The sequence below is a fragment of the Lacerta agilis genome, chromosome 6 (genome assembly GCF_009819535.1).
Source record: "Lacerta agilis isolate rLacAgi1 chromosome 6, rLacAgi1.pri, whole genome shotgun sequence".
Classification (NCBI taxonomy): Eukaryota; Metazoa; Chordata; class Lepidosauria; order Squamata; family Lacertidae; genus Lacerta; species Lacerta agilis.
In genome coordinates this window covers 60,503,071-60,515,854 of record NC_046317.1, presented here as the reverse complement: position 1 = coordinate 60,515,854, position 12,784 = coordinate 60,503,071, and the positions used below count along the sequence as shown (strand labels likewise).

The 12,784-nt window shown below is 41.0% G+C and overlaps 1 protein-coding gene across 1 annotated transcript in view; it reads left to right on the top strand.

Annotated features, from left to right (window-relative positions):
• The first annotated feature begins 456 nt into the window (after window positions 1–456).
• The window catches only part of ST7L (suppression of tumorigenicity 7 like), a 41,488-nt gene continuing 29,160 nt past the window's right edge, over window positions 457–12,784 (top strand). Inside the window, 8 exon segments of the mRNA XM_033152957.1 lie at window positions 457–525; window positions 527–565; window positions 568–706; window positions 4,726–4,808; window positions 7,131–7,296; window positions 8,173–8,227; window positions 9,218–9,333; window positions 10,963–11,041. Coding sequence (XP_033008848.1) covers window positions 472–525; window positions 527–565; window positions 568–706; window positions 4,726–4,808; window positions 7,131–7,296; window positions 8,173–8,227; window positions 9,218–9,333; window positions 10,963–11,041 — 731 coding nt within the window. The 5' untranslated portion in view covers window positions 457–471.

Sequence of the window (12,784 nt, the reverse complement as noted above, 5' to 3'; positions counted from 1 at the left end):
CTCATATGTATCATGCATTCAGTGGAGCGCTCTTAGTTATTAAAAATGTACATCCCGTTTATTTAAAGAAAAACAACCCTTAATAATCCCACACTTTACAATCCCAAGAGAAAAAGCAATAAAAAAATAAAAAAAAACAATTCCCACGGAGGAGGGGGGGACCAAATCGGAGCCACGTCCCTTTTAACGAAAAAAAACTGCACGGGACGGCAGCCCTAAAAAAAGGGAAAGAACAAAAGCGCCCCTTTTAAAGCAGGAGGGCGGCGGGGCTGTATCCCCGAGGGGTCCCCTCTAAGACGGCTAACTAACAGACACGTGCGCGGGGAACAAGCGACGAAGCAGCGGGCGCGCTCCCGCATCTCCCAGAGTCAGGCGGCGGCGGCGGCGGCGACGCGCCCGGCTGGTCCCTCCCTCCATCCCTCTGTTCCTCCAGCCAGCGAGGCCTAAGCGAGCGAGCGAAGGGCGGGAGTCATGGCGGAGAGTGGTCCTTCTCCCGTGGATGGGGATGCGGCGCCTTCCTCCTCCTCCTCCTCCTCCTCCTCCTCCTCCTCCTCCTCCTCTCAGCTGCCCAGCCACTGCCCTCGGCGATGGGAGAGGCTGAGGCTGGCGGGGGGACCCTGGGCGCGGACGCTGGCCCTGCTGGCTGCGCTCGGTCTCCTCTATTTCCTGCGGGGCCCGCTCCGGCTGCGGGATAACTTGGCGGCAGGTGAGGGGCTGCTCGGAGGAAGCGGGAGGGGAGAGAAGCTCTGTGGGCGCTGAGGGGACTCCGCCGCCGGGGAGCGGCGCGGGCTTGCCCGCCTCCTTTCCCTCCGCTGCTATGGACGTGAGGGGTGATGGGCTTTGGGGCGTTTAGGGGGCTGTTTGGGCGTTACACTCGCTGCCCCATAACTCTCCAGCCCTAATCTCAGGTGCTTGAGTTGCCGTTTGTGGAAAGAACTCTGCACGTGCTCTGTGAAACTGGCTTTACGCCATTCATTTCTGGGCTGAGCCTTGCGGGTGAAAACCGGCTTCTCTAGAGCTATGACTTTGCCTCACACTAAAATCTGGGGTGTGTTTACCTTGGGGTTGGTTGCATACAAATACAGTACAGGGTTCTTAAGAAGGGTCCTATTATCAGAAATGATTGCTTCTTGCAGGTCTCCTGGGCTCTGTTCTCCTTTGTGTTTTGGTGTTTATTTAAGTGCTTCTGTCCTTGGGGGGGGGGGGGGCTCATTATTTTTTGTCAGGTTATTTGTTAGCCAAGTTGGTTTTAAATCTGGTTCTCCGCTTTTTCTTCGTGCCTGTTTATTTTAAAGATTGCAAGGCAGTCTATAATCTGTGATGTCTTTCCTTTGTCAGCTTTTTATTTTTATTTATTTTTTGAAAAAGCTTTCTATCATCTGTTGCTGTCTGCAAACCCTGAATGATGACAGCATCTATACTACCAGCTGTCAGATCCTCTGTGTCATCAAAACAGAAAGAAACTAGACCTGTTGTTTGAAAGCTGCAATTTACACACAGTCACTATTTTTTTATTACAGCAGTGAGCTCCATGCTCCCCTTTTGTTGCTTTTTAAATTGTGGGCCTTACATAGATGCTAAGTCTCATAATATTTTGTTGGTTTAAAGTTAATGGTTGGGGAGTTAAAAGCACACTCTTAAGTCTGCAGGCCAGCATACAGCATGACTTACAGCTCAATCCTCTCCATGTTTATTTAAAAGTAAGTGCCATTATATTCAATGGGACTTACGTCATATGGTTACATCCTTAGTATCGGGTATTTTAATAAAACATCCTAAAACATGATAATACATGCATAACTTTAGAACAATGTGTTCATGGGTTAAAGTTGCTAGGGATTGAAGGAGAGTCTGCTTATATATTTGCCCGGTGGTCCTACTGAGTTTTGCCATACTCTACACATGAAGCACTACATCAAGTAAGTAATGGAGTAACCTTGACTTTTACCTCAGGATCACCCTCAGGGCTTAATGTACTTGCCCTGCTTTTAACTTGGGTCTTATTTTGTGTGTTTAAGACTTTGTCTCTTGCATGCTGTGGTTTCAAAAGCCCAGGAAGGTAGACTTGTTCAGACAAAACTAGCTATACTGGTTAAATTGTGAGACTGACACTAATATAAGAGCTGTCAATTTCTCGTTGTCAACACACCATATTCATTTTCTTTAGACTTTTTATCTACTAATCTCTTGCTAAATAACAATCAGTAGGCCTAACCCACAAACAAGATTGAGTGTTGTAGGTTGGTTAATAAAATGCCTCAGGTGGTAACTGTCTGGATTTTATGAATCAGTCCTAAACACACATACCGGTATTCAAAAGTAAATCTTATGGAGTACAATGAGATTTACTTTCTGTTAACATGCAGCAGTGTTAGTTTACCTTTGAGCTGCTTCAGATATGTTGTTCCTACATGTAAATAGATGTTTGCAGTGATCTGTATTCAAATTTCTCACAATTACAAGGAACCCTTAAGTGTTGACACTTCTTGGAAGATTATGGCTTAATTATTTTGAATACGTTGAACCCTTGTTACAAGCAGCACATTCTATGCTCCATGCTAAAAGAAATGTTTGTGCCCATTCTAATAAAAAAAACTAGTGTCTATTGTTATTTATTAAATTTCTACAGCGCCTTTCATCCTGGGATCTCAGGGCAGTTTACAATGTAAGAACACAAAAATGCATAACATAGTAACAAACAAAAACAGTTACCCTCCCTCACAGTTTTAAAGGCTGTAGATGGCTTAATTAGCCAAAGGCTTAGGGGAAGAGGGACTTTTTCACTTGGTGCCTAAATATATGTAATGAAGGTGCCAGGCAAGCCTCCCTATGGAGAGCATTCCACAAACGGGGAGCCACTGCAAAAAAGGCCCATTCTTGTGTTGCCATCTTCTGGACCTCTTATGGTGTGGGCACACAAAGAAGTGGCTCAGATGATGATCACAGGTTCTGAGTCTGTTCATATGGGAAGAGGCAGTCCTTGAGGTATTGCAGTCCTGAGCTGTTTGAGGCTTTATGGGTAAAAACCAGCACTTTGAATTTTGCACAGGAATTGATTGGCAGCCATTACAGTCAGGCCAGGATTGGCATTATATGTTCAAACTTTCTTGCTCCGGTGAACAACCTGACTGCTGACTTCTGCACCAGTTGAAGTTTCCTGTTTTCAGAGGCTGCCCCACGTACAGTATAATGCATTGTAGTAATCTAGGTCCTTATTTAAATATATCTATACTGCTCTTCACCATATGGTTACAAAGCAAGGTACAACATACCAATATGTGTTTTCAAAAGTATTTAAAATTGAGCAAATATCCATAATTCCCCATATTTTTCTCTTTACAGATTTAAGTTAAAACTATTAAACTTGTGTTCAAACTGTGGTTTGCTGTTATGGATCCTTGTGTTTGACTGTATCTAGGTTAAGAGCCAAAATATCAGTTAAAACATTTAGGGTTAGCTGTTTGAACTCAAACTCGTGGACTTCTTATGAAACTAAACACTGAACAAACAAACAAACAAAAAGTACTTCACACGTAGTGAAATTATGGTATTCTCTACCATGAACAGTGGTGATGCCTACCATGTTGGATGGCTTTCAATGGACTAGCCACAGTAGCTAGGTTCTAGCTCTACTGTTGGAAACAGTACAGTGGAAACTCTACATACAACCATAATCCGTTCCGAAGGTCCGGTCATAACTAGAAACATACATAAGTAGAGGCCCACTTTTCCATAGAAAGTAGTGGAAAAATGAATTGATCCATTCTAGACGATGAAAAACACCCCCTAAAACAGCAATTTAACACAGATTTTACGGTCTAACCAGAGCATAGATCCATAAAATGAAGGCAATAATCAATGTAAAGGTAAAGGTAAAGCGACCCCTGACCATTAGGTCCAGTCGTGTCCGACTCTGGGGTTGCGGCGCTCATCTCGCTCTATAGGCCAAGGGAGCCGGTGTTTGTCCGCAGACAGCTTCCGGGTCATGTGGCCAGCATGACAAAGCCGCTTTCTGGCGAACCAGAGCAGCGCACGGAAACGCTGTTTACCTTCCCGCCTATTTATCTACTTGCACTTTGACGTGCTTTCGAACTGCTAGGTGGGCAGGAGCTGGGACCAAACAACAGGAGCTCACTCCGTCGCAGGGATTCGAACCGCCGACCTTCTGATCGGCAAGCCCTAGACTCTGTGGTTTAACCCACAGCGCCACCTGGGTCCCAATAATCAATGTACTTTACGGTAAAGTAATAATCAATGCACTTTACTATAAAATAAATAAAACTATTGTTGATGAAAAAAATAACATTCCCCCCCCTTAAGTACACTGAAGGTGGGTGGGCTTACCTGGCTACAAGGTGGGGGTGGGGCAAGGGTCAGTAAAGAGCTGATTCACTTCGGCCAGTAGAGGTTCCACTGTATGTCTTTGAATAGCAGTTTCTGGGAATCACAGGTGGGAAGAGTGCTGTTGTGTTTGAGTCCTGTCCAGCACTTTTAGCTAAAAAGTCTACTTTAACATAATGATTCTCCTAACATTCAAAGCATAGCTTGCCTGGGCTACATTATTTCCAGATTCAGACTTTCCAAAAAGTACCCACAACCAAAGGAGGAATGGACACTGTGTGTGTAGAGGTGTGTGTGTGTGTGTAGGTGTTGCTTAAGTAATGTCATCTCAGACACTGAGAGGCAAATGTATTGATTGACAAAGCTTCCCTTTTTCTTTGACAGTGACTATTTTCTTGAGCACATTGACTCCAAAATTCTATGTTGCACTTACTGGGACATCTTCTCTGATATCCGGTCTGATATTTGTAAGTAATTTTCTCTATTTACTCATGCTGGAATTTTTGTTTATTGTACAGAACCAGAAATATAGTATGATTGTGTCTTGTGCAGGGATTGCATTCCAGGGATGGCACATACATGCAAAAATGCATATACTTGAACCACCCCCTTCTAACAACCCTCACAGGGCCTTCCTGACCTTCCGAGCAAGGCAGAGACCTCCATCTTGCTTACCAGGCTCTGGGAGGCTCTCATGAGATTTCATGTGGCCATCCAAGTTCCTGCAATATCTATTGAGAGCCTCCCAAAACCTGGTAAGCAAGTCTGAGAGCTTAAAAGTGCTTTCCACACCAGGAAAACCAAGTGCAAAAGGAGCTTTTAGGCTCTGCTTTGCATGCAATTAATTTGTCGGATTTCAACTGGCCAGCTTTCAACTACACAAGGTTGAAATTGCACACAAGTTAGGATGCAGTTGGACTGTAGAGTAAAAGTGAGATTACACTACTACATAGGCTAGCATTTAAAATGCTGCACACAAGTATTGTATAGAAATCTTCAGATTTTAGATGTTTAGAAGATTAAAAGTTTTTTTTAATTGCTAAGATGACTATTTAGTCCCTTCTGCTGCTTTGGACAAAGAAGTAAGAGATTAATGCATACTAGACCCTAAATTTTGGCCTGCTTTTTAAGACTGTTATTAAACCATATTCCAGGAAAATGTCTACAGCAACTAAGAATAGGTCATGTCTGCATCCACAGTACCTTTTTGGTATTTTTGGAAGATGAGGAATAGTTATTGTGAAATGTGATGCATCTGTGTTTACAATGTTACAGATTAATTTTTAAAATTAGACGTGTAAACTGCTGGTCTGAAGATGAAAGTTACCTTTGATATGCCAGCTGAACTCTAGGTGGCGCTCCTATACAGAAAAAGAAACCAACATTTTTATTCATTTTGACATGATTCCTTGCTGGTAATCACAAACCTTCCAAGTAAAAAATGAAATGGCTTATAGCATTGTAAGGGGCAGCTGTGACAATAGTGTCAAGCCTTCTCCAGCAGTATTTTGAAGCACATTGCTTAGGCTGCAAAGTCATTTGCGGGACTCTACCTGCATTGCCTCATGGCTGTATGAGGGGGCCTTATGCATAGCCACAGTTGCACTATAATGCTATTCCATTGAATATAAAATATGCATATTAGGAGCAGTGTACAAACCAAAAAGATGATGAAAATATTATTGTTATGTACTGAGTTGAATAGGATCCAAACTGCAGCAGGCTGATTGGTCCTAGAACAATAGGATTGAGATTGCAGCAGTCTGACTGGTCCCAGAACAATAGGATTGAGATTGCAGCAGTCTGATTGGTCCCAGAACAATAGGATTGAGATTGCAGCAGTCTGATTGGTCCTCAGGAGCCACCCAATCCAGCTCCAGGTGGAAGTGAATCTGCACTCTGATTGGCATACAGGAGTATCCCTGAATTAGCCAATCACGTGGGGCCCATTGTGTAAATAGTGTATATAAAGCAAACGTTTTGGGGGAACTACATTCCTCACTACTATGAGCTGAATAAAGAGCATGAAATTCACACTCGACTCCGAGTATCTTTCAATTATCATTTCCCTTCAGGCAGTTCTTGTTCATCTTGAGTCCACCAGCATATGATTTATGGCACACCATGTTTTACCAGAATTGCCCAGAGTAGCATTTAGTTTTTGTCTGGATCCTACTTGTTGGGGCCCGATCTCTGACATAGGACATGCCAGTTCTGAGTCCCCTGTACAGCACTGTGCTCAAAAGTTAAGAGGAAACCTGTCTGTCTATCTATTCCTAACCCTCATGCAGTTCCACAAATAAATGTACACAAGTGGTTGTAGGAGGGGTGTGCTATCACAGGGTAGTAAAATGACCAAAATCAAGTGCATAGCATTAGAAGAAAGACGGTTAAGTCTGCTTCCCTGAATTAGTTTTAATTTGAAAAACATTTGATACTATTTTTAAGCCAATATTTTCCATTGGAAGCTGGGGGGGAGCAGCCCTGTGGTAAGAACCAATGGATTTCTTGGGCTGTCTTATATCTCCATTACACTTTTGTTAACAGAGAAACAGGAAATGGCTGAAATTTGGGAGCACTGCTTACTACTTTGCTGGTGGCAGTGCCCTAAAAGGGCTTTGTTTAGAAAGAATTCTTTTCTATCATATTATCTGTGGGCAAACTGTCAACCTTTGCTGAAAGGAACCATAAATATAATTGTGGGCCGCCTATTGTTTTGTGAGCGAGTGACGTGACTTGAGATTCTTGACCCAATAGTTTATTGTGTGTTTTTCTGTTTCTCATTGCAGATATTTGAATGGTGGTATTTCAGAAAATATGGCACATCTTTCATTGAGCAGGTATCCGTGAGCCATTTACGACCACTTATTGGAGGAGCAGAGAATACTAATTCTCCACAGGCAACTTTCTCTGCCACTAGTGGAGAAAATGAGACAAGCAGGCAGAGTTTGTCAGGTGATTGCTTCTAACATCTGGCTTTGTGCAAATGTACTTCATGATAGTTGGCCTTAGCCAAAGCCTGTAAATACAATTTATGTTTATTTTTGTAAATGGGCTTAGCTTTGCATCAGGTAATGCCTTTGTCTTGCTTAGGAAAAACAAGAGAAATAACAAAGTAAATCAGATTGGGCAAAGCCTTTTTTGGTGGGGGCAGGTGAGTTGTTGAGTTTAGTATTTTATTTTCCACAACCCCGTGCAATTTCCAAATCAATATGATTTTTAGTTTTATTGTAATAGATATTTTGCCTTTATATATTTTGCTATATAGATCTGTGTGACAAGTGGGTTTTGTTTTTTGGAAAATTGCTTGCTTTGCACCTACGTGTGATAGAAAAACTTTGTTTTCTTGAAGTGGTATCTCAATTTAGACATTCATCCAAACTGTAATTTGGGCTATCAGAAACAAACCAGGGTTTCCTCGGTTTCCTCTCCTCTTACTTGGGCCTTTCCCTTGTTAAATTTTCTGTTTAACACCATTAATAATTTGTCATGCCATCCACATTTTAATACTATGGTTAGGGCTTGCCATGCCTGCTTCAAATGATTGTTTATGAATCTAGTTATGAAAGCAAGTGCTAGCTATCATTTCAGATTTGCATGTCATTGTAAATTAAGGCTACTGCAAAACAGAAAAGGGAGAGGAGGAAGAATGTGAGCCCATTGATTATTTCTAATTCTGTGGAGAAAACGTTTTTTTATATTTGGGCCAGTTCAGAAGTAATGATTTCATATTTATTGAACCAAGTGAACTAGGCCTCAACACACAAGGCATATAGGTTAAAAATCTACAGTTCTGGCTTAATTTTGAGATTGAACTGTTTCTTTTTACAGAGTGCAAAGTATGGAGAAATCCCCTCAATCTCTTTAGAGGAGCAGAATATAGCAGGTATTTTATCTTTGTTATATTAGTATATAGTTTTTTTTTGTAAAATAAATTAAAATAGAACTAGAGCTTCTGGTTTGTCAGAACGTTGTAATCTTACTCTTTCCTGTAAATTCCATATATAAAGACAAAGATGAATCTATTTGAATAGATGATTCATTTATTTACTTTTTTGAAGGCAGTTATTGTCTCAGGGCAGTGGTAGCTAGATGTTGGACTCCAGCTGCCATCATCCCTGATTGTTGACCACTGATGAGAATTGGTGTCCAACACCACCATCTGGAGGGCAGCATGCTGGCTACTCCTGCTCGGGGGCATTTCTTCTGGGTTGCATTTCTTCACCAGCAGGGCCTTTTTGATGGTTCCCTCCTCCCTCTGTGGAATTCCCTCCCCCAGGAAGTGCATGTGGCCCCAACTTTGGAAAGCTTTAAGATAAATCTTATTTAAAAAACAACAACAACAACCCAGCTGGCTTTTTATTAATTCCAGTGATCATACAATCATAAATCATTGCTACTGCTCAATTTCAAAGGGGTATAATGTGGTTTTTTATTATCTTTTCATGTAATCTTATGCACCACATTATATACAAAAAGTGGTATATAAATCACTTGAATATTTTCTTATAATAGATACAATGGACTTTCCAGTTCTTAAGTTTGAAGAGTTTCAATGTGTATCGCCACTAAAAAGGTTCCAGCCAAGTTTGAAACTTGTAGTGAATGTTCAATGCAAAGCTGATAATCGCTCATTGGAGAAAATATTAACTGTAGCCTCCTACTGATTCCTGCCTTATTTGGTCTTGCTTGTGCATATAATAAATATCAAGCTGCTCTGTGAAAGATACTTCTCTATTTCTCATGTAAATGTGTCCTTTAGGGTGGCATGTAGATACTTAAATGGGAGCGTATTCCACTGGCTTTCTTTTGAGTAGATAGGCAAAGAATTGGGCTGTTAATGAAGCCTCTTTTCTTTTTCTTTCTTTTTTTAAAGATATACATGGGTGACTGGAAAGGAGCCACTTACATATTATGACATGAACTTATCTGCTCAGGATCATCAGACCTTTTTCACATGTGAAACGGACTCCATTCGACCTTCAGATGCAGGTATCAACCGTATCTCTTGTGTGAAAGATAAAAAGATGTCTTACCATGAATAATTTTTAATGTTGGAAATGCTTGTTCTAAATATCTTTTCCAAGTCTCTTTTATATTTGATGGATAATTTATCCCATTTTTCCTAATGTTTCTGATCTCTTGGGATGGAGAAATCAGGATGAGAAAAACAAACCTTAAGTCACTATTATTGCCAGAACTTTGCATGTCTGTGATGACATTTTTATATATGTCCTCTGCTCACCTGAGAGTCCTGTCCAAGTCTGCATAGTAGGAAAGAAAGGTGCATTGTGGCACCTTAAAGACTAAAATGTTTACCATGCCATATGTGTTTATGCACCTCATCGGATGCATTCAGCAGAATTTTTGTGACAGTTCAACACCTTCACTGTTCTTGCTACAGCAAGATAGATATGGCTACCCCTCTTGAGTTTGTTACTCTCAACAGTAAGACTTGCAAATGTTATGTACTTCTGAATGTTGAATTACTACTATAAAAACCCCCACCATGTCCCAAGATTATTATATTTCTTTGTTTTTGATTGCACCAAATTGTATTGAGGGTTACATATTGTCTATTCCTATCTTTAAAGCAATGGCTTTTGTCATATCTGGTCTTTGTCAGCTTATGTGTTAATTCTTACTAGTTCATCTAAATCGGCAAGAGTTAGCTGTCTACACATTAATCTGATGACATGTTTAATGATATGAGAGCTGTAGTTTTTGTTTTATAAATGTTGTATATTGTTTCATCATCAGAGCCAAAGCTAACATTATGTTTTCAGAAAAATGCTCCAACATTTTCCACATTATTCTTGCTGGACAGTTGCAGGTTTAGTTCCAAAAGAAACATATATAGGTTCTCTCCCTTTCTTATAAAAAACTGAGGACCATCAGATATATTCAAACTGCAATCCTGTACTTCCTCACCTGGGAGTAAGCTCAATTGAAATCAGTTGGACTTACTTCTGAGTAGACATGAATAGGCTTGTGCAATCAGTTCATGAATGTTCACTTTTTAGTCTTTGTCGGGATTAAGGTTTCATTTCCAAAAAACTGAAGCCAGCCAAGTGAGTGGCAATGATGAGAATTTTATTCACTTAAAATGAATAGCATCTGGCAGAAGAGGAGGAAGCAACAGCTAGACAGAAGAAGAGGAAGCAACAGCCAGGTCAATCCCACCAGCCTTGGCAGTGATCTCCATGTAGCCGCACTCATTCCACCCAGAGACCATCAGTGACCAAACTTACCTTGCAGCCAGCAGGAGGGAAAACAACAAACTTTTCATGAGCCACCTGGGGTCAACTGACACAAGCTTTGCCCCCCCCCCCCTTCTGCCAGTCACCTTATGAATTTTTCTTTCTTTTAAAAATAAAGATGAAGAATAACATACATTTATGATAGGGCAGGGGTCGGCAAGGTTTACCTCGTCTGGGCCGGTTCACTGCAGCGAAAATCCCTCCATGGGCTGGATCGTGCCAACCCCTGTGATAGGGGCTGGTGTTCAGTTTGTTAGTGGCTTTATTCTTAGAGAAAGAGAGAGATGTTTGTTTGTTTGTTTGTCCATGAATGCTTACAGTCATGACTTGCCTGTAAATAAATCCTATTTCCCCCCAACAGTTATGCAGAAGGCATGGCGGGAGAGGAACCCTCAGGCCCGAATAAAAGCAGCATTTCAAGCTTTAGAATTAAATAATGAGTAAGTTTGGTAAGAAGTCTCACCCTAATTTTATGAACTAAAATTAAAGCTATACAGCATTGTTAAGTAATTTCTTAGGGCCTGTTCATATTGTTGTAGACTTAGGATAAACATAGAAATTAATAAACTCTAGGATTGTGATTATTTGGGGGTGGGGGATATAAGCTGCAAAGGAATTCTTGGCTGGCTGGGGGGAAGAGCAGACCTGTTAGCATTGCAAAAAGGTGCTGATGGGCCATAGAAGGATCCTTTGACCTGGGGAGTCAGATGTCACAAAGGTTGCTGGGGTAACTGTGTTTGAGGGGACAGGAAAAGGGAGGTTTGAAACAAGGGTTTCTGGGCAGAAGAAGAAGGAAGTAAGGCTGAGATTCATCTTGGTGGGGGAGAAGGAAAGGTTGCCTGCAATGCTTTGGGCCAAGCTGTAAAATCTGGACTTCTTCCATGCAAACTGAACGTGTAAATAGGCGAATAAACCCTATTTCTTAAAGCATGAAAGTCTCCAATGTTTCTTCTATTCTCCAAAGGGACCCAGACCCTGTGTGTGTGCGCCTGTGGTCCTGTGAACTTGTGCCACTGCTTCGCGAAAAGAGGGGCAAGCACTGGGTTTTTGTAACAATATGATTAACATGTTCAAGTGATGTAACCTTTGGTGGGCTGTAACACTATCCCATATTAAGTTTTTAACTCTTGACGTATAAAGTTAACATGTAAGAAGTTTTTGTAATTGTTGGACATTAAGATGTTGCAATTTTTCCAACCTGCAGTCCGAAGTGGATACTTCACACAAGTTTGAATTGATGCCGAACCATAGAAATGAAGTAAAGAATCTAATCTTTTTCAGTGCGACTGAACTAAGGGTCCATGTTAATAGGACTCAAAATTCTTACGTTTGGCTCAGTTGTGTCCAAAATTAGCATGCACTTTTTAGAAAATGAGATCTTCAAGGGGCAGGGGTATTTTTCAATTCAAAATAAGCACAATTGTTATAACAATCTTCATAGTTAAGTCATTTTTAAAAATGTTCTCGGAATTCTCTCTTTTTCTTTTTCTTTTCTAACATTTTCCCTTCTGTATCTCACACAATGTTCCAGTTAAGAGAGAGAGAAAGCAGAGCAAAAGTTTCCATACCTTTTTAGACAATACACCACTTTGCAAATCTATTTTGTACATTTGGCTATCCAAGTGCACTTCTATATGTGTGGGCTGGCATTTTTATATGACTCATCATGTACATCTGAACCACCACATTATAGAAATTCAGAATATTTGAGCACAGTTGTTGTTTATGAAAGTACCAGTATTTCAATTTTAAGCCCCTGCTCCCCCAGTTTATTAATTTTGAGGTCAAAAGTAATGGGTGGGATTCACCTAACACTCCCCGTCTTCAGAAGCCCTTCACAAGGACATCCACTTGTGCAATGAAGCTTTCCCTCCTTCTACCTTCATGTGCCCCTCAAAATGAGCTGGGGGTTGGGAGAATCCCAAGAACAGTGTGGGGAGAGGGGACATCATTCCATGTGGCAAGCTGCAATGCTCACACAGATGAGTAGTTCATAATAATGCACCATTAAGTTCCACCCAATATTTTTAGCTTCTACATAGAATGAACTGTAGTCCTTAAAAAAAAAACCTTCATTTTTGTAGTTTGACAGATATGGAAATTTACCTTTTACTTAGTGCATTTTGTAGTCGTCTTGATCATAAAATAGCCACCCTCAATGAAAATTAGTAGTCTCTCTCCTG